The sequence below is a fragment of the Triticum aestivum genome, chromosome 3D (genome assembly GCF_018294505.1).
Source record: "Triticum aestivum cultivar Chinese Spring chromosome 3D, IWGSC CS RefSeq v2.1, whole genome shotgun sequence".
NCBI lineage: Eukaryota > Viridiplantae > Streptophyta > Magnoliopsida > Poales > Poaceae > Triticum > Triticum aestivum.
The window spans coordinates 182,905,363-182,929,951 of NC_057802.1; the positions used below are offsets into that span (position 1 = coordinate 182,905,363).

Consider the following 24,589-nt stretch of genomic DNA (forward strand, 5'->3'; position numbering starts at 1 on the left):
TACGCACCGCCCGGCTACGGGCCCGTGCCCAACTACGCCACCGTGCCCCCCGGCGTACCCCAGCGGCACCACACCAAGCTCTGGACATGACTTCGCTCCAGGCCGCGCTCCACAGCGCCATGGCTGGCCCGTCGTCCTCCGGCAGCTCCTCCGAGTGGTACATGGACTCCGGCGCCGCTGCACACATGACCAACTCGCCTGGTACTCTCCAGTCCCTCCTCCCCTCCTCCTCTTCCTCTCATATTATCGTTGGCAGTGGTGAGCATCTTCCCATTACATACACTGGTTCTGGTTCTCTCATTACTAGCACCTCCCCCGTACAGCTACGCAACGTTCTTGTCTCACCTTCCCTCATCAAAAACCTCCTTTCTGTCCGTCAAATTTGCCGTGACAATCCCGTTTCAGTGGAATTTGACTTGCTTGGTTTCTCTGTCAAGGACATGCGAACTCAGGTGGTGATCCTCCGTTGTGATTCTGATGGCGACCTCTACTCTGTGACGGCGGCCCGGTCCACTGTGCTTCCCTTCGCCGGCGCTGTCACCACCGATTGCCTGCACCAGCGCCTTGGGCATCCAGGACTCGCACAATTTCAGCATGTAACTAGTCAGTTCCCATTTAGTTTCACAAAATCAGCGCCTCACTCTTGCCACGCATGTCGCGTTGGCAAACATGTGCGCTTGCCTTTTTCAGATTCTCTTAGCTGTACTTATTTCCCATTTCAACTACTGCACTTGGATGTATGGACATCTCTTGTTCCTAGCATTTCTGGCTACCAATTCTACCTGGTTGTTCTTGACGATTACACTCACTATGTCTGGACCTTCCCTCTCAAGAACAAATCTGACGTGCTGCCCATTTTGCGTGATTTCTATGCCTACACGCGCATTCAGTTTCAGTTGCCAGTGTTTTCTGTTCAGACTGATAACGGACGCGAGTTCGACAGTCACGCTTCCCGTGCACTCCTCGCTTCCCACGGCACCGTGCTCCGGCTGTCTTGCCCGTACACCAGCCAGCAGAACGGCAAGGCGGAACGCACTCTTCGCACCCTGCTCTTCCATGCCTCGCTGCCGCCACGTTTTTGGGCCGAAGCCCTGAACACTGCCACCTACCTGCTCAACAGACGCCCCTGTCATCGCACCTCGCCGTGCACTCCACATGAGCTCCTGCTCGGTGTGGCACCCGATTACGCCTCGCTTCGTGTTTTTTGGCTGCCTGTGCTACCCTAGCACTGCTGCTACTTCGCGCCACAAACTCGACGCTCGCTCGTCGGCCTGCGTTTTCCTTGGTTATCCCTCTGATCACCGCGGTTACCGCTGCCTCGACCTTGCGTCTAAACGAGTACTCACCTCACGCCATGTCTACTTCCATGAAGACACCTTCCCCTACGCTTACAGCACTCCACCTATTGCTCCGCCGGCGCCTCCGCCCCTTGGCGCGCCGCCCCTGCTTCAGATCGCCCGTCAGGTTCCTTCTTCACCTGTCGTTCGACCATGCACGCCGCGGGCCGTCGGATCAGGACTGGACGGCATCGCCATCCCGTCCCCTCGCGCGCCATCTGCTGGTTCAAACACAGCCGCTGGATCGCGCGCGGACGGCTCCCGCGTTACTCGATCAAGCGCGTGTTCTGCTACTTCAAACACGGCCGCTGGATCGTGCACGGACGCCCCCTGCTCCTCATCGTCGAGCACGCCTTCCGCTGACTCCAGCGTCTCCTCCGCACCGCCCGCTCCGGCCGGCCCGTCGCGGCGTGTGCTGACCCGGGCTCAGGCCGGCATCTTCAAGCCGAACCCCAAGTACTACGACGCTGCGGCTGCTCTGCCTTCCACTTCGCTCTCTCCCGTGCCAAGCTCTGTGCGCGTTGCCGTCCGCGATCCGCACTGGCTCGCGGCCATGCGCGAAGAGCACGTCGCGCTCGTCGCCAACCGTACTTGGGAGCTGGTTCCACGTCCGCCTGGCGCCAACCTGATCACAGGCAAATGGGTCTTCAAGCACAAATTCCGCGCTGACGGCTCTCTGGAACGCTACAAGGCGCGGTGGGTCGTCCGCGGCTTTCATCAGCGCGCGGGCGTGGACTACGGCGAGACCTTCTCGCCGGTGGTCAAGCCGGCCACCATCCGCACTGTTCTCACCATAGCTGCTTCGCGAGGGTGGCCCGTCCACCAACTGGACGTCAAGAATGCGTTCCTGCATGGGACGCTCGCCGAGGAGGTGTACTGCCTCCAGCCCGCCGGCTTCGTCGACGAGGCTCGGCCGCACCATGTCTGCCGTCTGAACAAGTCGCTTTACGGGCTTAAACAAGCTCCCCGCGCCTGGTTCCAGACGTTCGCCGGCTTCCTCAAGACGGTCGGCTTCACGGCGACGCGCTCCGACTCCTCCCTGTTCATCTACACCAGCGGGGCGGACACAGCGTTTCTTCTTCTTTAGGTCGACGACATCGTCCTCACCGCCTCGACTCCGGCTCTTCTTCATCGCATTGTGCACCGGCTCAGTGGTGAGTTCGCCATGAAGGACCTTGGCGCGCTCCGCTACTTCCTCGGCATCCAGGTGACGCGCACGCAGGCGGGCTTCTTCCTCTGTCAACAGAAGTACACCGAGGAGATCCTCGAACGCGTGGGCATGCACACCTGCAAGCCGTCGCCCACGCCCATCGACACCAAGGGCAAGCTTCCTCAGGCTGGCGGCCCGCGTGTGCCTGACTTGTCGGCGTACCGCAGCATCGCCGGGGCTCTCCAATACCTCACCATCACGCGACTCGAGCCCGCGTACGCCGTCCAGCAGGTTTGCCTGCACATGCATGATCCGCGGGACTGCCACCAAGCTCTCGTCAAGCGTGTGCTGCGCTACGTGCGCGGCACGCCCGCCCACGATCTCCATCTACGCGCCTCGTCTACACTGGTTCTCCGCGCCTACACCGACGCCGACTGGGCCGGCTGCCCGGACACTCGCCGCTCGACATCTGGCTTCTGCGTCTACCTCGGCGACGCCCTCGTTTCCTGGTCGTCCAAGCGCCAGGCCACGGTGTCGCGCTCCAGCGCCGAAGCCGAGTACCGTGGCGTCGCCAATGCTGTCACCGAGTGCGTGTAGCTTCGTCAGCTTCTCGGCGAGCTGCTCCTCCCAGTCCGCACGGCGACAGTGGTCTTCTGCGACAATGTCTCGGCCTGCTACCTCTCCGCGAACCCAGTGCATCACCGGCGCACCAAGCATGTGGAGCTCGACATCCATTTTGTACGAGAGCGCGTGGCGCTAGGCGAGTTCAGAGTCCTTCACATCCCAACCAAGCAGCAGCTCGCCGATGTCATGACCAAAGGCTTGTCCACGGACGTTTTCCTCCAGCTCCGGGACAGTCTTTGCGTCGCTCCGGCCGACGCCAAGACTGCGGGGGGTGTTAGAGTATACGTAGTGTACCTGCGTACGGATTGTGTATACGGCACGACCTCTGGTCTATGCGTGCGTGAGAGTAGTGGGCATGCTGTTAGCCCACGATCGCCTGGTAGTGGCACACGAACCTCTGTAAAACTGTATATAACCTCAGCCGGCAGAGCTAATGAATGTGTGTTGAATCCCATCGCTTCTCCCTCTTCCATCAGATTCACTGAGCAATGCAAAGGGCACAACAAAAGACTCGGGCACTTCTGCTCACTACAACTAAATACAGCTAAATGCGTGGCTCTCCAGCGTCCATGATAAACAACATAAAGCACAATGCAGTAAAATAAGCACCTACAAACTAACCAATGGCTTGATTTTGTTACTCCTATCACTCGAAACGCTGTGAATTTGAACACAAGGAGTTTCATGCTATTTTTCCTTCAAAAGACAAACAAAAACGAATATTCTCAGCTTGTCAATTCAAGCAGACAGGAGGAATATGGTCCCTAGAATCAAATGAGAAAGGCAAACATTACCAAGTGCTGCTGAACTCCTGAAGTGCACATAAATGGTTTTCAAATTAATGCATTTGCTTGATAACTCTATTCTCTATTTACTCCCTCTGTAAGGGGGTACCATATAAGAAAAAAAATAACAGACATGAAAAGAAAATTGCAGGCTGATTGTTTAAAAGCATGATCACTTTACTTTATCACTATAATCTAAGGGAGAACACCAGCAAAAAACAAGAAGAACGCAAGAATGAAAAATGAAACTGAAATGCAAATGTGTTCTTCTCGAATACCATGCCATGTTGATAGAACTATACGACGAGACATGGACTAGTTGATCCCAGATAAAACTGACGTTACCTAAAGTCTCAATGACATTTCCTAGTCATAACTACATGACTCTCTACCTACAAGATGTGACCAACAAAGTAGTAATCACTCCCACATGATGTTCTCAATTGCTTTTTAGCTTGACAAACATGTAACAACGACAACAGAACATTAGTCAGAACTCAGAACATCACCAAATTGGTCGAAGCACCGACAACGAATGGCTCCATCAGCAACCGCGTCAAGAAGTAGAACACGACTCCCAGCATGATGGAGATCGGGAGTGCGGGCAATGCGTGCCTGCATATCGACAGCAGGATGAGGGTGCAGCCAAGCCCAGCGATGATGGCAAGGTAGCACGCATACACCGTCATGAGATCATACATGGCAGCCCTCCCCACAAGCACACTGTAGAAGACAAAATCGCCAAGCCCCAGCTTGATGCCCCTGCTAGACTCAAACATCTCAAACTCCTCCTCGGGAGGTTCTGATGAAGAAATTTGTGTATGCTCCTCATTGGCGACAGTAGGGTTGGCCGATGCTGCTGACACCAATGGAGCTGTTTCTTCTTCTTCCTGACGCTGCTCGATCTGAATGACAGCATGCTGTGCGCTCCCACCTTGATTTGATGTCTGCCCTGTTACACCTTGATTTGAGGTAGCCATGTCACGGCTTGTTGAGCCAAGATCCCTCATTTCTACCATGGCAGGACCCGAATCATCCTGCTGACCCACCCTGTCATACAGGTTTGGGCCCGATCGGGCGGCAGAATCGGGGTGCTGCGACTCCTCGGACCACATTGCCGGAGCATAGGAGGAGGAAGTCTCGGCTGGGCCTACCGTGGGGCGTGATTCGTAGATGAGCGCCGGGAGTTCGTCGTCCCTGGAGGATGCGAGCTCCACAAGCATCCTGAGCGGGCCCCTTGGCGCGAGCACGGCGACGAGGTCATAGACTGCGAGGGCGAGGAGCATGATCCAGGTGGTCCACTCGGGGAGCCTGGAGAGCCAGGCGGCGACGATGACGGCGAGCGCGACCATGTAGCCCTGGCGGACGAGGATGGGGACCGCGGAGGCGAAGACGGAGAGGACGCCGACGGCGGATGCGTTGAAGAGGAGGAGGAGCGCGGTGGGCGCGTCGAGCGGGGCGTCGAGGCGGCGGAGGAGGGCGACGGCGATGGCGCCGCCCATGGAGAAGAGGACGAAGAAGGCGGAGAAGCGCATGTAGTTCTTGAGGAAGCCGGTGCAGCGGTAGTAGTAGAGCGCGACGAGGATGAAGGTGACGACGGCGACGAGCGCGACGAAGACGGCGGCGTCGAGGAGCGCGCCGACGAGCTTCTGGGCCGGGGAGTCGGAGGGGGACTCGAGGTAGACGAGCGTGGCGGCGGTGACGGGGGGCGGCGCGGAGGGGGAGGAGGAGGGCGGCGCGAGGAGCGTGATGAGGAGGACGACGAGGGCCATGCAGATGGAGACCGGGGACATGACCGCGAGCACCTCCTCGCCCAGGGTGTCGAGGACGGTGGCGGCGGAGCCCGGCGGGTCCGGCGCGTCGGCGACGGGATCCATGCCGTGCGGCGGAGGGGAGGGGATGGGAGGGGGGAGATGGGGAATTTTTCCCGATCTCGGCCTGGGTCGGTCGCTCCCCGCGGCGGTCGGTGTCGCACGGGTACGGCGGAGGGTTTGGTGGTGGGTGTCCCTTTCAGTTGGACTCACTCTCACACGTTCCCTGAAAAACTCTTGTGCAATGTTCAATAGTATGTCAATATGGACTTCCCAAATGGACAATAATGACTCGCCAGTAAGACTAGCTACAATGGGTAATAACATAGAGTAGTACTATGTTACTACCTCTATAGTGGGGAGTAATATATGTGTGGTAACATGCAACACTTCATTTATTAGACTATAGATTCATCTTGCCTTGATATGTGTGATGTTACTCATACTAATAGTAACTAGCTATGTTATCACATGCCTCTTTTTTTCATTTATTGCTTGACACATCATCTATTTTATCTAGATATATGCGATGTTACTATCTATATTACTTTTATTGTGGGTAGTCTAAGTTTGATTTAGCAAGGAAAACTCCTCCTTCTACTACTACTGTAATTAATAATAACCACATTAATCGAGCCGGTGTTTCAGTTCAGAACTCGTAGGTTTGGCTATCCGATCAATTTCACGCGTTTTGTTGTTAGAATTAATGGGCTAGGCCCATAGCAATTTCTGAAATCTCAAAGCCCATGTGTAAAATGGCAAGTGGTGGTGCTAAGTTTAGTCCCACCTTGAAATATGAAGAAGAGTTGGACCTCTTTATATAGTGGGTTCTCTCCACCACTCTAAGTGGTGTGTGGGAAGAGAAAGGGAAAACCACACGCGCGCTCGCTCGCCTCGCCTCGCCTGGCCGGGCCGTGGCGAGGCGTACATGCGACATGCGCGTGAATGGTCCGCCGAAATTCGCTCCGTCTCCTTGCAGGAGCGCAGCTTCCTTTTGCCGTTTTATTTTTATGTCTTGGCAGACAAGTTTTTGATTTCTTGTCCGGTAAGTATACGAATTAGAAACCGAGTCGGTTTGAGATTGTGGTCGCGACACAATACCGCCTCTGGTCCTAATATATATACAGCTACCGGCTGCGGCCAGAGACACACCGAAAAACACCTAGGGTTTTGCCTCATCTCACAACTTGCGCCGCCATCGTAGTCTACTCCATCCCAAACGCCGGCGTGCATCGGCGCGTGGGAGAGCAGGTCTCCGGAACCGTTCGTCTTTGCGATCCTGCACCGGGAGAGGACGAATTAGGTTTTTGGGAAGCGTTGTGCGCGACTGCTCAAATTCGTCATCACGGGTCGTCTTCCGTCCAAGTCGGGCGGTGCTACTCATCGTCGTATTCATCGCCGTCAGCAGCAGATCGTCGCCAACATCGTCATCAACACTGTCGCACCCATAATAGCTAACGATCAGTACGTCCAACATCCTCTGTTCATGTCTGTTTCTACAGCTATTGTTACGTGTTTGCTGCTGTTATGCATGTCTTGCTGTTCTTCTAGTTTGCTAGATTATTGCATGCTATTATCTCTTCTAGTCATGAATTATTTACTGGAATTAATCATGAACTTGCCTAATATTCCAACAATCCAAAAACCTAATTATAGGCAATTTCCTGAGTTAACTATGGCTGGATTCGCTGATGCACTGAGGCCGGATAAGTTTACCGGTGTGCACTTAAGAGGTGGCAGGTGAAGACCACGCTCTGGCTTACTGCTCTGAAAGTTTTCCACGCTAGTGTTGGTGCTCCAGAGGGAATGATCGACGAAGATCGGAGAAAATTCTAGGAAGCCAATACTATGTTTGTGGGATGCATTCTGAGTGTTCTTGCTGACCGTCTGTGTGATGTGTACATGCACATAAACGACGGAAAAATTCTGTGGGGTGCACTGAATGCAAAATTCGGTGCAACAGATGCAGGCAGTGAACTGTACATCATGGAGAGTTTTCATGACTACAAGATGGTGAATAACCGTTCTGTGGTTGAACAAGCTCATGAGATACAGTGCATTGTGAAGGAACTTGAACTCCTTAAATGTGTTCTACCCGACAAATTCGTGGCTGGGTGCATGATTGCAAAGTTGCCTCCTTCATGGAGGAATTTCGCCACAACTCTGAAGCATAAGAGACAGGAGATATCAGTTGAAAATCTGATTGCATCTCTTGATGTTGAAGAAAAAGCTCGGGCTAAAGATACCACTGAAAAAGGAGGTGAGGTTCAGCCTACTGCTAACATGGTGCAGAGGTACCCACAGAACAAGAACAAAGGGAAGAACAAACCTGTTTTCAACAAGCCTACCAAGACTACTACCTTCAAGAAGAAGAAGTTCAACAAGGCTGAGCTAGAGTGCTACGCCCGTGGGAAGCCTGGACACTTTTCCAAGGAATGCCCTGCACGTGCAGACCGCAGAGGGAAAACAAGCTCCAAGACTGTCAACATGGTGACCGCTAGCAATACTGATGGGTATGGTAATTTACCTATTGTGCTTTCAGTATTTCAATCATCTTCGTGGTGGATTGATTCGGGTGCTAACGTTCATGTGTGTGCTGACATCTCCCTGTTTACTTCTTATCAGGTCGCAAGGGATTCTTCCGTCCTAATGGGGAATGGGTCACATGCTTCTGTTCGTGGCATTGGCACGGTGGATCTGAAGTTTACTTCGGGAAAGATCGTGCAACTAAGGAACGTGCAGCATGTCCCTACTATGAACAAGAATCTAGTTAGCGGCTCCCTTCTATGTCGAGATGGATTTAAGGTAGTTTTAGAGTCCAATAAAGTAATCATGTCAAGATTTGGACAATTTATAGGAAAAGGCTATGAGTGCGGAGGCTTGTTCCGCTTTTCTCTTTCAGATTTTTGCAATAAGTCAATAAACCAAATTTGTGCTAGTGTTAATGATGATGCAAGTATTTGGCACTCTCGTTTATGTCATATTAATTTTGGTTTAATGTCTCGGCTATCCAGCATGAGTTTAATTCCGAACTTCACAGTTGCCAAAGGTTCTAAGTGCCATAGTTGTGTGCAATCTAAGCAACCTCGAAAGCCTCATAAGGCTGCCGAGGAGAGAAACTTGGCACCTCTAGAACTCATACATTCTGATCTTTGTGAGATGAATGGTGTGTTGACAAAAGGTGGAAAGAGATATTTCATGACTTTGATTGATGATGCGACTAGATTTTGCTATGTTTATTTGTTGCAAACTAAAGATGAAGCATTAGACTACTTTAAAATCTATAAAGCTGAAGTTGAAAATCAACTAGAGAGAAAGATCAAGCGTCTTAGGTCCGATCGTGGTGGAGAGTATTTTCCAAAAGTTTTTGATGAATTTTGTGAGGAACATGGTATTATTCATGAGAGTACGCCTCCCTATTCACCTCAATCAAATGGAGTGGCCGAGAGGAAAAACCGCACATTGACTGACTTGGTGAATTCCATGTTAGACACTGCTGGTTTATCTAAGGCATGGTGGGGGAGGCTCTATTGACTTCATGTCATGTCCTGAATAGAGTTCCCAACAATAATAAAGAGAAAACCCCTTATGAGGAGTGGGTTGGGAGAAAACCATCACTTTCTTATTTGCGCACTTGGGGATGTTTGGCAAAGGTCAATATTCCTATTCCTAAGAAACGCAAACTTGGACCAAAGACAGTGGATTGTGTCTTTCTAGGGTATGCTCAACGGAGCATTGCTTATAGGTTTTTAGTGGTAAAATCTGAAGTACCTAATATGCATGTTGATACTATAATGGAATCTCGTGATGCAACATTTTTTGAGAACATATTTCCTATGAAAGATATGCATAGCATTGCTAGATTTTCTTCTGAGATAATTCCTGAATCTAGTACAACTGATGAATATTTCGAACAATCACATGAGGAAGTCCTTGAGAAGGATAACAATGAAGTTCCTAGAAGGAACAAGAGACAAAGGATTGCAAAATCATTTGGTGATGATTTCATTGTATACCTTGTGGACGACACACCCAAGACGATTGCAGAAGCATATGCATCTCCGGATGTAGATGATTGGAAAGAAGCTGGTCATAATGAGATGGAATCAATTCTTTCTAATGGAACTTGGGAACTAACTGATAGACCATATGGTTGTAAACCTGTGGGCTGTAAGTGGGTGTTCAAAAAGAAGCTAAAGCCTGATGGTACTATTGATAAGTACAAGGCGCGGCTAGTGGCCAAGGGCTACACTCAGAAAGAAGGCGAAGATTACTTTGACACCTATTCACCCGTTGCTAGAATGACCACCATTCGAGTGTTACTTTCCTTGGCTGCCTCTTATGGTCTTATCATTCATCAAATGGATGTAAAGACAGCTTTTCTCAATGGAGAGTTGGAAGAGGAGATCTATATGGATCAGCCTGACGGGTTTGTGGTAAAGGGTGAAGAGAGAAAGGTGTGCAAGTTGTTAAAATCTTTGTATGGTCTGAAACAGGCACCTAAGCAATGGCATGAGAAGTTTGAAAGAACTCTGACTTCTGCAGGATTTGTCATTAACGAGGCTGATAGGTGTGTTTACTATCGCCATGGTGGGGGGCAATAGTGTCATATTATGTTTGTATGTGGACGACATACTGATCTTTGGTACAAACATTAATGCAATTAATGAGGTCAAGTCTTTTCTATCAAAAAGTTTTGACATGAAAGATCTGGGAGAAGCCGATGTAATTCTAAACATCAAACTTATTAAGGATGTGAGTGGGATTACATTAACGCAATCTCACTATGTTGAGAAGGTCTTGAACCGATTCGGTTTTATGGATAGCAAGCCTTCTCCAACACCTTATGATCCCAGCGTGACACTCAGAAAGAACAAGAAAGAAACGAGAGATCAATTAAGATACTCTCAAATTGTCGGTTCACTCATGTACTTAGCTAGCGCTACAAGACCAGATATCTCTTTTGCTGTGAGCAAACTGAGTAGGTTCATGTCCAACCCGGGTGATGATCATTGGCATGCACTAGAAAGGGTCTTGCGCTATCTGAGAGGTACTATGAGTTACGGAATTACTTATTCAGGGCATCCTGCTGTGCTAGAAGGATATAGTGATTCAAATTGGATCTCCGATGTTGATGTACTTTATGCAACAAGTGGGTATGTATTTACTCATGGTGGTGGCGCAGTGTCATGGAGGTCTTGCAAGCAAACCATATTGACGAGGTCAACTATGGAAGCAGAATTAACTGCTTTGGACACAGCTACTGTTGAGGCAGAATGGCTGCGTGAGCTCTTGATGGACTTGCCGGTTGTTGAAAAACCTGTACCGGCTATTCTTATGAATTGTGAAACCAAACGGTTATCGCTAAAGTGAACAATTCTAAAGATAATGCAAAGTCATCAAGACACGTGAAAAGACGTTTGAAGTCTGTCAGGAAGTTGAGAAACTCCGGAGTAATAACTGTTACGTATATACAAACAGACAAAAACCTGGCAGATCCCTTTACAAAGGGACAATCACGAAATGTGATAGATATTGCATCGAGGGAGATGGGTATGAGACCCATAGATGTTACACCATAGTAGTAACCCAACCTTTGTGATCGGAGATCCCGTGAATTAGGATCTGGGAAGAACAAGCTATTGGTTAACTGAGGAGAGTAATAACTTATGATCGTCTCCAAGTGAAGATGCAAAACTCTCAGAGCTGTAAGGCTCAGATCTGTAAGGCAGGTTGGCAACATGCCTTAATGTGGTTCTATTGGCTATAATTAGCAAAGATGCTGTCCTATAGAGCAGTCTTGAAAGAACACACCTATATGAGTTCTGACTGTAAACGTCGCAGTCTATGAGATTTGGCTGATCTCTAGTAAGCTCACGAAGAGACCAGGGAGTATGACGTATAAGCTCCAAACCGCGGGGTAGCCTACTGGCGGTCAGGTACTGGTTAAGACTTTGAGTGAAACCTGTTCACACAAAACTAGCAATTCAAGGCATAGTCCATTGTCAAGTTGTGAATGGATGTAGCTTAAAGTTCTAGGCAGAAGTTCAACTTAACAGTCTCTGCTGAAACACTTGTATATTAAACAAGTGGTGAGAGAAGTCAAATCTCTAAATGGGTATTTGAGATCTGGTGGGGGATTGTCAGAATTAATGGGCTAGGCCCATAGCAATTTCTGAAATCTCAAAGCCCATATGTAAAATGGCAAGTGGTGGTGCTAATTTTAGTCCCACCTTGGAAGTTGAAGAAGAGTTGGACCTCTTTATATAGTGGGTTCTCTCCACCACGAGAAGAGAAAGGGAAACCACACGCGCGCGCTCGCTCGCCTGGCCTGGCCTGGCCTGGCCTGGCCGAGCCGGGCCGTGGCGTGGCGAGGCGAGGCGGCGCGTACATGCGACATGCGCGTGAATGGTCCGCCGAAATTCGGTCCGTCTCCTTGCAGGAGCGCAGCTTCCTTTTGCCGTTTTATTTTTATGTCTTGGCAGACAAGTTTTTGATTTCTTGTCCGGTAAGTATACGAATTAGAAACCGAGTCGGTTTGAGATTGTGGTCGCGACACAATACCGCCTCTGGTCCTAATATATATACAGCTACCGGCTGCGGCCAGAGACACACCGAAAAACACCTAGGGTTTTGCCTCATCTCACAACTTGCGCCGCCATCGTAGTCTACTCCATCCCAAACGCCGGCGTGCATCGGCGCGTGGGAGAGCAGGTCTCCGGAACCGTTCGTCTTTGCGATCCTGCACCGGGAGAGGACGAATTAGGTTTTTGGGAAGCGCTGTGCGCGACTGCTCAAATTCGTCATCACGGGTCGTCTTCCGTCCAAGTCGGGCGGTGCTACTCATCGTCGTATTCATCGCCGTCAGCAGCAGATCGTCGCCAACATCGTCATCAACACTGTCGCACCCATAATAGCTAACGATCAGTACGTCCAACATCCTTTGTTCATGTCTGTTTCTACAGCTATTGTTATGTGTTTGCTGCTGTTATGCATGTCTTGCTGTTCTTCTAGTTTGCTAGATTATTGCATGCTAGTATCTCTTCTAGTCATGATTTATTTACTGGAATTAATCATGAACTTGCCTAATATTCCAACAATCCAAAAACCTAATTGTAGGCAATTTCCTGAGTTAACTATGGCTGGATTTGCTGATGCACTGAGGCCGGATAAGTTTACCGGTGTGCACTTTAAGAGGTGGCAGGTGAAGACCACGCTCTGGCTTACTGCTCTGAAAGTTTTCCACGCTAGTGTTGGTGCTCCAGAGGGAATAACCGACGAAGATCGGAGAAAATTCCAGGAAGCCAATACTATGTTTGTGGGATGCATTCTGAGTGTTCTTGCTGACCGTCTGTGTGATGTGTACATGCACATAAACGACGGAAAAATTCTGTGGGATGCACTGAATGCAAAATTCGGTGCAACAGATGCAGGCAGTGAACTGTACATCATGGAGAGTTTTCATGACTACAAGATGGTGAATAACCGTTCTGTGGTTGAACAAGCTCATGAGATACAGTGCATTGTGAAGGAACTTGAACTCCTTAAATGTGTTCTACCCGAAAAATTCGTGGCTGGGTGCATGATTGCAAAGTTGCCTCCTTCATGGAGGAATTTCGCCACAACTCTGAAGCATAAGAGACAGGAGATATCAGTTGAAAATCTGATTGCATCTCTTGATGTTGAAGAAAAAGCTCGGGCTAAAGATACCACTGAAAAAGGAGGTGAGGTTCAGCCTACTGCTAACATGGTGCAGAGGTACCCACAGAACAAGAACAAAGGGAAGAACAAACCTATTTTCAACAAGCCTACCAAGACTACTACTTTCAAGAAGAAGAAGTTCAACAAGGCTGAGCTAGAGTGCTACGCCTGTGGGAAGCCTGGACACTTTTCCAAGGAATGCCCTGAACGTGCAGACCGCAGAGGGAAAACAAGCTCCAAGACTGTCAACATGGTGACCGCTAGCAATACTGATGGGTATGGTAATTTACCTATTGTGCTTTCAGTATTTCAATCATCTTCGTGGTGGATTGATTCGGGTGCTAACGTTCATGTGTGTGCTGACATCTCCCTGTTTACTTCTTATCAGGTCGCAAGGGATTCTTCCGTCCTAATGGGGAATGGGTCACATGCTTCTGTTCGTGGCATTGGCACGGTGGATCTGAAGTTTACTTCGGGAAAGATCGTGCAACTAAGGAACGTGCAGCATGTCCCTACTATGAACAAGAATCTAGTTAGCGGCTCCCTTCTATGTCGAGATGGATTTAAGGTAGTTTTAGAGTCCAATAAAGTAATCGTGTCAAGATTTGGACAATTTATAGAAAAAGGCTATGAGTGCGGAGGCTTGTTCCGCTTTTCCCTTTCAGATTTTTTGCAATAAGTCAATAAACCAAATTTGTGCTAGTGTTAATGATGATGCAAGTATTTGGCACTCTCGTTTATGTCATATTAATTTTGGTTTAATGTCTCGGCTATCCAGCATGAGTTTAATTCCGAACTTCACAGTTGCCAAAGGTTCTAAGTGCCATAGTTGTGTGCAATCTAAGCAACCTCGAAAGCCTCATAAGGCTGCCGAGGAGAGAAACTTGGCACCTCTAGAACTCATACATTCTGATCTTTGTGAGATGAATGGTGTGTTGACAAAAGGTGGAAAGAGATATTTCATGACTTTGATTGATGATGCGACTAGATTTTGCTATGTTTATTTGTTGCAAACTAAAGATGAAGCATTAGACTACTTTAAAATCTATAAAGCTGAAGTTGAAAATCAACTAGAGAGAAAGATCAAGCGTCTTAGGTCCGATCGTGGTGGAGAGTATTTTCCAAAAGTTTTTGATGAATTTTGTGAGGAACATGGTATTATTCATGAGAGTACGCCTCCCTATTCACCTCAATCAAATGGAGTGGCCGAGAGGAAAAACCGCACATTGACTGACTTGGTGAATTCCATGTTAGACACTGCTGGTTTATCTAAGGCATGGTGGGGGAGGCTCTATTGACTTCATGTCATGTCCTGAATAGAGTTCCCAACAATAATAAAGAGAAAACCCCTTATGAGGAGTGGGTTGGGAGAAAACCATCACTTTCTTATTTGCGCACTTGGGGATGTTTGGCAAAGGTCAATATTCCTATTCCTAAGAAACGCAAACTTGGACCAAAGACAGTGGATTGTGTCTTTCTAGGGTATGCTCAACGGAGCATTGCTTATAGGTTTTTAGTGGTAAAATCTGAAGTACCTAATATGCATGTTGATACTATAATGGAATCTCGTGATGCAACATTTTTTGAGAACATATTTCCTATGAAAGATATGCATAGCATTGCTAGATTTTCTTCTGAGATAATTCCTGAATCTAGTACAACTGATGAATATTTCGAACAATCACATGAGGAAGTCCTTGAGAAGGATAACAATGAAGTTCCTAGAAGGAACAAGAGACAAAGGATTGCAAAATCATTTGGTGATGATTTCATTGTATACCTTGTGGACGACACACCCAAGACGATTGCAGAAGCATATGCATCTCCGGATGTAGATGATTGGAAAGAAGCTGGTCATAATGAGATGGAATCAATTCTTTCTAATGGAACTTGGGAACTAACTGATAGACCATATGGTTGTAAACCTGTGGGCTGTAAGTGGGTGTTCAAAAAGAAGCTAAAGCCTGATGGTACTATTGATAAGTACAAGGCGCGGCTAGTGGCCAAGGGCTACACTCAGAAAGAAGGCGAAGATTACTTTGACACCTATTCACCCGTTGCTAGAATGACCACCATTCGAGTGTTACTTTCCTTGGCTGCCTCTTATGGTCTTATCATTCATCAAATGGATGTAAAGACAGCTTTTCTCAATGGAGAGTTGGAAGAGGAGATCTATATGGATCAGCCTGACGGGTTTGTGGTAAAGGGTGAAGAGAGAAAGGTGTGCAAGTTGTTAAAATCTTTGTATGGTCTGAAACAGGCACCTAAGCAATGGCATGAGAAGTTTGAAAGAACTCTGACTTCTGCAGGATTTGTCATTAACGAGGCTGATAGGTGTGTTTACTATCGCCATGGTGGGGGGCAATAGTGTCATATTATGTTTGTATGTGGACGACATACTGATCTTTGGTACAAACATTAATGCAATTAATGAGGTCAAGTCTTTTCTATCAAAAAGTTTGGACATGAAAGATCTGGGAGAAGCCGATGTAATTCTAAACATCAAACTTATTAAGGATGAGAGTGGGATTACATTAACGCAATCTCACTATGTTGAGAAGGTCTTGAACCGATTCGGTTTTATGGATAGCAAGCCTTCTCCAACACCTTATGATCCTAGCGTGACACTCAGAAAGAACAAGAAAGAAACGAGAGATCAATTAAGATACTCTCAAATTGTCGGTTCACTCATGTACTTAGCTAGCGCTACAAGACCAGATATCTCTTTTGCTGTGAGCAAACTGAGTAGGTTCATGTCCAACCCGGGTGATGATCATTGGCATGCACTAGAAAGGGTCTTGCGCTATCTGAGAGGTACTATGAGTTACGGAATTACTTATTCAGGGCATCCTGCTGTGCTAGAAGGATATAGTGATTCAAAATGGATCTCCGATGTTGATGTACTTTACGCAACAAGTGGGTATGTATTTACTCATGGTGGTGGCGCAGTGTCATGGAGGTCTTGCAAGCAAACCATATTGACGAGGTCAACTATGGAAGCAGAATTAACTGCTTTGGACACAGCTACTGTTGAGGCAGAATGGCTGCGTGAGCTCTTGATGGACTTGCCGGTTGTTGAAAAACCTGTACCGGCTATTCTTATGAATTGTGATAACCAAACGGTTATCGCTAAAGTGAACAATTCTAAAGATAATGCAAAGTCATCAAGACACATGAAAAGACGTTTGAAGTCTGTCAGGAAGTTGAGAAACTCCGGAGTAATAACTGTTACGTATATACAAACAGACAAAAACCTGGCAGATCCCTTTACAAAGGGACAATCACGAAATGTGATAGATATTGCATCGAGGGAGATGGGTATGAGACCCATAGATGTTACACCATAGTAGTAACCCAACCTTTGTGATCGGAGATCCCGTGAATTAGGATCTGGGAAGAACAAGCTATTGGTTAACTGAGGAGAGTAATAACTTATGATCGTCTCCAAGTGAAGATGCAAAACTCTCAGAGCTGTAAGGCTCAGATCTGTAAGGCAGGTTGGCAACATGCCTTAATGTGGTTCTATTGGCTATAATTAGCAAAGATGCTGTCCTACAGAGCAGTCTTGAAAGAACACACCTATATGAGTTCTGACTGTAAACGTCGCGGTCTATGAGATTTGGGTGATCTCTAGTAAGCTCACGAAGAGACCAGGGAGTATGACGTATAAGCTCCAAACCGCGGGGTAGCCTACTGGCGGTCAGGTACTGGTTAAGACTTTGAGTGAAACCTGTTCACACAAAACTAGCAATTCAAGGCATAGTCCATTGTCAAGTTGTGAATGGATGTAGCTTAAAGTTCTAGGCAGAAGTTCAACTTAACAGTCTCTGCTGAAACACTGGTATATTAAACAAGTGGTGAGAGAAGGCAAATCTCTAAATGGGTATTTGAGATCTGGTGGGGGATTGTCAGAATTAATGGGCTAGGCCCATAGCAATTTCTGAAATCTCAAAGCCCATGTGTAAAATGGCAAGTGGTGGTGCTAAGTTTAGTCCCACCTTGGAAGTTGAAGAAGAGTTGGACCTCTTTATATAGTGGGTTCTCTCCACCGCGAGAAGAGAAAGGGAAACCACACGCGCGCGCTCGCTCGCCTGGCCTGGCCTGGCCTGGCCGGGCCGTGGCGTGGCGTGGCGAGGCGGCGCGTACATGCGACATGCGCGTGAATGGTCCGCCGAAATTCGGTCCGTCTCCTTGCAGGAGCGCAGCTTCCTTTTGCCGTTTTATTTTTATGTCTTGGCAGACAAGTTTTTGATTTCTTGTCCGGTAAGTATACGAATTAGAAACCGAGTCGGTTTGAGATTGTGGTCGCGACACAATACCGCCTCTGGTCCTAATATATATACAGCTACCGGCTGCGGCCAGAGACACACCGAAAAACACCTAGGGTTTTGCCTCATCTCACAACTTGCGCCGCCATCGTAGTCTACTCCATCCCAAACGCCGGCGTGCATCGGCGCGTGGGAGAGCAGGTCTCCGGAACCGTTCGTCTTTGCGATCATGCACCGGGAGAGGACGAATTAGGTTTTTGGGAAGCGCTGTGCGCGACTGCTCAAATTCGTCATCACGGGTCGTCTTCCGTCCAAGTCGGGCGGTGCTACTCATCGTCGTATTCATCGCCGTCAGCAGCAGATCGTCGCCAATATCGTCATCAACACTGTCGCACCCATAATAGCTAACGATCAGTACGTCCAACATCCTCTGTTCATGTCTGTTTCTACAGCTATTGTTACGTGTTTGCTGCTGTTATGCATGTCTTGCTGTTCTTCTAGTTTGATAGATTATTGCATGCTAGTATCTCTTCTAGTCATGAATTATTTACTGGAATTAATCATAAACTTGCCTAATATTCCAACATTTGTTTTGCGCAGGTTCTCAGAATTTTATCTCGTAGGTGTTTCAGAATTTTATTATCTCAGGAAAATGGGACGTCGCTTGCACGCCGGGGGTGATAGGCCTGTCCTGGCAAAAACGCCCAAGCGCGATAAATTATTGCACATGGTCGTCAGTCGCTTCCAAACAAACGAAAACAAAAGAGTGAAACAACCATATGAATCACTGTACACGATGTTGGGTCTAATGTGGAAAACAGTACGCGTGCATTTTTCGCTTTCGGTGATCGCACAGCGACCTAATGACACTAGTCAAATTCCTTTTTTTTTCTTTTTTCTTTTTTGCGGGGAACACTGGTCAAATTCCAACTAACAGCACCACCCACATGAACATTGTAAGGGATAAAACACAACTTTTTCACCCCCAACAAAGAGTAGGAGTATTTAGCAAGTCCTCTTGCTTTAATACTTCTTTCTTCCAGTAAACTTTCGGTCTATTCGTAATCCCTGTCATGGCACAGTACATAGAACACCACAAGTACAGTAACAACTAGGTCCTCTCATTTTCCATTTTGCACGACAAAACATAGTTTCCATACTATAAATCACCCACATATATCATGGGTCAGAGACTCATATTATGCTTTATTGGCCAAAGCAGCAACAACGCCACTGCGACTGTGCAAGGGAAAAGGTAAAATAAAAAACACAAGACAAGTTCACAGTCTTCTTCTTAGAGAGCATGATGAGAAAACATAAATCTCAGGTGGTACCATAGCAGAACTGGACTACTCCATACTACACCCTGCCCAATCACATGGAATTCATCCATCCACCTACATGCCATCATGCTAAGATTTCTTGCGGCTAGCCTTCTCCTCAACGCCAGACTGCGAAAATCGTCTCCTCAGGACCTCCAGCACCTCCTCCATCTTCACATCCCTCACGCTGAGGAGCACCATTGCGTGGTACAGTAAATCAGCCATCTCCGAGGCTGTACGAGATTTGTCCTCATTCTCAAGCAGTGTTTCAATTAGTTCACCTGCTTCTTCACTGAGATACCGGAAACAAATGGCCACCAGCGTTAACAGAGAAATATTCTGGCATCAAAAGAATAACTGGAAGAGGTCAAACATGGAATGGTAACAAGAGAAAAGGTACTATCAAGTATGCACTTGCCAATACTTTCACACCATGCCATCAATATACTTAGAGAGAGATGAATCGTTACAATGGTACAAGTATTGACAAACAACTCCTTACATCGACACCAAATAATGTCGAATAACCCACCTATCAGTCTAAATCTTGCAAGTTTTTTTTTTGAGAAAAATGGTATGTTGAAATTGTCGCTTATATTGTTATACACGTAGCAATACTCCATACCAAATGGCGCCGTTGCACCTCATATGTACTCGAAAAATTATACTGATATCTTCTTAGGTTAGCCTCTGACAAAAGTTATTCCAGCTGATACATTGTGCCAAATTTACTGGTATGGGACAAGCTCATGATAATTATATCCAAAATTCACATGTTTGTAAAGACATATTAGGTGACAAAACAAACTGTGCATGCATGGAGCATGGATAACTCTATGCTCTGAGTAACTGTTATGGTGATATTTTCGGACAAATGCATTCTGTCATATAAAATTGTTCAAAGGAGCAGCTAACAGAAGCAAAACTTTAAGAACTATACAAATAACAGATCTAAACAAATTATTGTGATACTGTCGGACATATGAAGTTGAGAACAAAGCTGATCAGATAATGATCAATACCCATACCGTACAATTGCAAATAATCTAATGAATAGTCTTATCTAATACAGTATATCACCTAAAAGCATAATATGGACCGCAGAGAGAATTGTTTCTATCAAAAACAGGAATACATCATGGCTAACCTCAAGTTATATGCTTTTAATCAAAACAATTGTCACAAGCTACCCCTACTTATTTTATAGGAGTCCTATATATCAAGAGTTGAACTGGATCTACTAAAAATGGGTTCTATTAAGACCTCTGGTACCTTTTAAATCTTACTAATGAGCCAATATCAACAAAGTTTTGATGTAAAGTTTCATGCACAAAATTTGGGCATTAGCTTCCCATTCAACATTTGCAAAATGCAGGTCATCAAACCTGAAATAAATGCAGTCTACACTCTACAGTCTGTTGCAGAATTAGATTTTTCTAGTAGATTACTTCCTCCAATAAGAAAAACTTAATGTGGGAGGATCACTGCCAATCTTTTTAACCCTTGGGCAATACCTTCTTGCAAAACTACATTCATCCAGGAACTACTGTCATAATGCTGTGCTTAATTCCATAATACTGTGACAAAAATGCGTAATGTTCATGTGAACAACGCTAGTATACACTAAACAATGTTATATAGCGCTTTTCAACAAAAAAAAGGAAGAATTCTGTTGTAGGCTGCCGTTTAGTAACAATTGTGCCCATCCCCACCAGATCACCAGTATATGTCCATATCGAACAATAATGATGACAAGATTAGAACAAGATAAACCAGGCTAGAGAAACAAAGAACTACTACGCTATTCTAATCGATTGTCTTGACACATTAATGATATATAGACAGATATATAATAGAACATGAGAATTAAACGGAGCAACACTTACCGTATTTTTGAGCAAAGCAGCTGGTTATCAAGCAGTAGTTTTTTCGTCCATGATGGCTTACCACTCCCTTCAGTAACTATCTCCTCCTTCCGCCTACTGATCGTATCTTCAAGCGAGTAGAGAGTTGTGGCGACCTGCCTCTCTTGATTGGACTGTGAAATACAATAATACTTCAATTCAAGTAAATTTATATTCACAGGAAGGTTCATTAAAGATAAATACCTTTGAACCTTGTAGTGCATCATAGACTGAAGAATAGTAGCAGGTCTCTGCCCCTGTATGGCATGTAGGTCCATCTGGCGTACCAAGGTATATTATCTAACTTCCAAGAAAACACAAACACCCCAGTTAGTATCAACTGAAGCCAGACTAACCGCTCTGATGCATAACACAAAGCAGAAGATGCTTACTGAATCACGGTCACAGTCCAAGAATATGTCATGCACATTGATGAAGTTCATGGATGTCTCCCCTTTAGTCCACAATGAAGACCGTGAACGGCTATAGAATGTAGCTTTTCTGGTTGATATAGTTGCTGCAAGGGCCTCTTTGTTAGCAAAGCCCTGCATAAGAATGGCTCCAGTATCCACATTTTGCGCAATAGCAACTGCCAGCCCTTTGACGTCCCACTTCACACTGTCTAGTAACGCTTCAACCTAAAATTTTCACACGACGATGACAAGCCGATGTTAGATATTTGCTGTGCTTTTTTCTATTTCTCTAAGGGCAATACTATCGCAAACAAAGGTTCTCTTTCCGTGTACACTACAAGCTGCTAACAGTGGCAATGCATCTGAGAAAGCAAGGACTGCTAAGTAGTTTTATTTGTACTAATGTGGGGGCATAACAGGACCATTTGATTATATTCCTGCAGAATTGGTTTGCATTGCAACCAAATCCCATGAAAAATAATTGATGGATGAATTCCTCCCACTGTCTTAATGCTTTGCTAGTGCATATCAACATACTTGTGATCTCCATCAGGCAAACCATAAACCATTACTTTCATGATGTCACTATATTGTGCAGGTTTCGCATAAGAAGCCACCAAAGCCAAAGCCTAAGATAAATGTTCAAAGCAGAGGAGCACACCAGTCCACCCCAGTTCCTAACTTAGAAGGCCTCCCGAGTGAGAAGGGGGAGGGGAGAAGATTTTGCGGGTGAATCAATCGACAGACCTTGGGATCGACGGCGAGGGCTGCTGGCGTCGACCGGGCGGAGCCCGGCGCAATGGAGAGCACCGGGCAAGGCTGCCTGCGCCGCCACCCGAGGGCCCCCGAGGATGGCGCCGCGGCCGTGCAAGGGTTGGAGCGGGCTGGACATAGGGCGGCGCGGCTCGCTGGGGAGGAGACGGGGGCGCGAGGCAGTGGAGCCGCCATGGGAGCCGACTCAATCGGAATGGGAAGCAGTCGCTGCTCGACGCGGCGGTTGGTCGAGTTCGAGTCCGGTCAAGTCAATTGAGTCTCTCAAAGGCACACCAGCGACTAGCTATGCTTGATGGAGGAAGTTCGTTTAGAGCATCTACAACCGGACCCCTTAAACCCGTCTCAAACGTCTGGGCAGACCGCCCGGTCACAACCCGGTCATGACTTTTTGATTCAGACGAGCCTCTCAAACGGCTCTCAAACGCCCGGGCTAACCGGCACCGCTCATATCCAGTCCAAATATGAGATGGATATGGGGATGCCCAGGCACGCCCGCTACGTCGCACCCGGCCCACGCTGGCCTACCCGACCCCACATAAAATCCTTCCCATCCGTTCGCCGGACCAAACCCTAGCCACTTCACTCCTCCTCCCTTCCACTCCCCTCCGCCACCCAAGCTCGTCTCCGGCTCCTTCTGGTCCTCTTCGGCATGGCGGGCAGCAGATCCGAGTCCTTCACCTCTAGATCCGTCGACCCCGAACTCATCCCGAGCGGCCCCCGAGGAGATAGTCGTTTGGCTTGTGCTCCGCCATGCCCGGGAGGAGGCCCGTGGACGGCTGCGCTCGGACTCCATCCATCGGGAATCCATTGCTTCCGCCCAAATGGGGCATGGATCCGGCGCTAGGCCTGCCATAGCTGCCTTGCCGGAGGCCGTGCGGCCCATCTAACGTCCGAACGCGTTGGCGGACGCGCAACCCCTCCGGTGACGCGCCGAGCATCGGGACGCACCATGGACGAGGCCATGGCACGACGTGCCCGCCGTGCAAGGCACCGGGCGCGGGAGGAGGCGGCAGCCCTCGCGGCGGCGGGTGTCGGTGAGGCGGAGTCGCATTCTCCGGCGCCCTGTATGGTGCATCAGTCCGGGCGCCGCAACCGCATCGTGGTGGAGGTCGGCGGCTCGTCCCCGGATGGATCCATCATCGATCTGACGTCCACCGGCACCGTTCGGGTTCTGGTGTCTGACGAGGAAGAGTAGGGCATGGGAGACAGCGGGGCCTTGAGTCTCGTGAGCCAGCTCGTGTCCCATGCCCTACCCTACCTTGCCGGCGACCGGCCCAACACTCTGAGGAGCGCAGCCGGCCGCCGTACATGGCCAGGGCGGAGCCGGGCGAGCGGGGAGCGGAACTGGACGAGCGGGACTAGACGAGCTCCGCGTAGATTAGGTTTCACGTTGCATGTAATAATATGGACTTGAGGTTTCTGAAGGAAATATGCCCTAGAGGCAATAATAAAGTTGTTATTTATATTTCCTTATATCATGATAAACGTTTATTATTCATGCTAGCATTGTATTAACCGGAAACTTGATACATGTGTGAATACATAGACAAAACAAAGTGTCCATAGTATGCCTTTACTAGACTAGCTCGTTAATCAAAGATGGTTAAGTTTTCTGACCATAGACATGTGTTGTCATTTGATGAACGGGATCACATCATTAGGAAAATGATGTGATGGACAAGACCCATCCGTTAGCTTAGCATAATGATCGTTAAATTTTATCGCTATTGATTTCTTCATGACTTATACATATTCCTCTGACTATGAGATTATGCAGCTCCCGAATACCGGAGGAACACCTTGTGTGCTATCAAACGTCACAACGTAACTGGGTGATTATAAAGATGCTCTACAGGTTTCTCCGAAGGTGTTTGTTGGGTTGGCATAGATCAGAATTAAGATTTTCCACTCCGAGTATCGGAGAGGTATCTTTGGGCCCTCTCGGTAATGCACATCACTATAAGCCTTGCAAGCAATATGACTAATGAGTTAGTTACGGGATGATGCATTACGGAACGAGTAAAGAGACTTGCCAGTAACGAGATTGAACTAGGTATGAGGATACCGACGATCGAATCTCGGGCTAGTAACATACCGATGACAAAGGGAATGACGTATGTTGTTATTGCGGTTTGACTGATAAAGATCTTCGTAGAATATGTAGGAACCAATATGAGCATCCAGGTTCCGCTATTGGTTATTGACCGGAGATGTGTCTTGGTCATGTCTACATAGTTCTCGAACCCGTAGGGTCCGCACGCTTAACGTTCGATGACGATTTGTATTATGAGCTATGTGTTTTGGTGACCGAAGATTGTTCGGAGTCCCGGATGAGATCACGGACATGACGAGGAGTCTCGAAATAGTCGAGAGGTAAAGATTGATATATTGGACGAAGGTATTCGGACACCGGAATGGTTTCGGGACGTTTCAGATATTTATCGGGGTACCGAGGGGTTACCGGAACCCCCCGGGGAAGTAATGGGCCTTCATGGGCCAT

At 47.7% G+C, this 24,589-nt stretch overlaps 2 protein-coding genes across 3 annotated transcripts; both read right to left on the minus strand.

Annotated features, from left to right (window-relative positions):
* Positions 1–4,132: 4,132 nt before the first annotated feature.
* On the minus strand, positions 4,133–5,923 carry LOC123078175 (presenilin-like protein At1g08700). The gene has a single exon (XM_044500583.1). It carries the CDS (start codon positions 5,771–5,773, stop codon positions 4,394–4,396), a length of 1,380 nt encoding a protein of 459 aa, XP_044356518.1. The 5' UTR covers positions 5,774–5,923; the 3' UTR covers positions 4,133–4,393.
* Positions 5,924–18,807: 12,884 nt separating this feature from the next.
* On the minus strand, positions 18,808–22,367 carry LOC123078177 (histidine biosynthesis bifunctional protein hisIE, chloroplastic). Of its 2 annotated transcripts, none has more exons than XM_044500584.1 (5): positions 22,063–22,367; positions 21,295–21,540; positions 21,107–21,202; positions 20,885–21,036; positions 18,808–19,290 (listed from the first exon to the last, which is right to left on the minus strand). In XM_044500584.1, the coding sequence occupies exons 1-5, from the start codon at positions 22,261–22,263 to the stop codon at positions 19,089–19,091; spliced, it is 897 nt and encodes a 298-aa protein (XP_044356519.1). In that variant the 5' UTR covers positions 22,264–22,367; the 3' UTR covers positions 18,808–19,088. The 2 variants fall into 2 exon arrangements, with proteins under 2 accessions (XP_044356519.1, XP_044356520.1); XM_044500585.1 differs by having other exon boundaries at positions 19,246–19,337.
* Between the last annotated feature and the right edge of the window lie 2,222 nt (positions 22,368–24,589).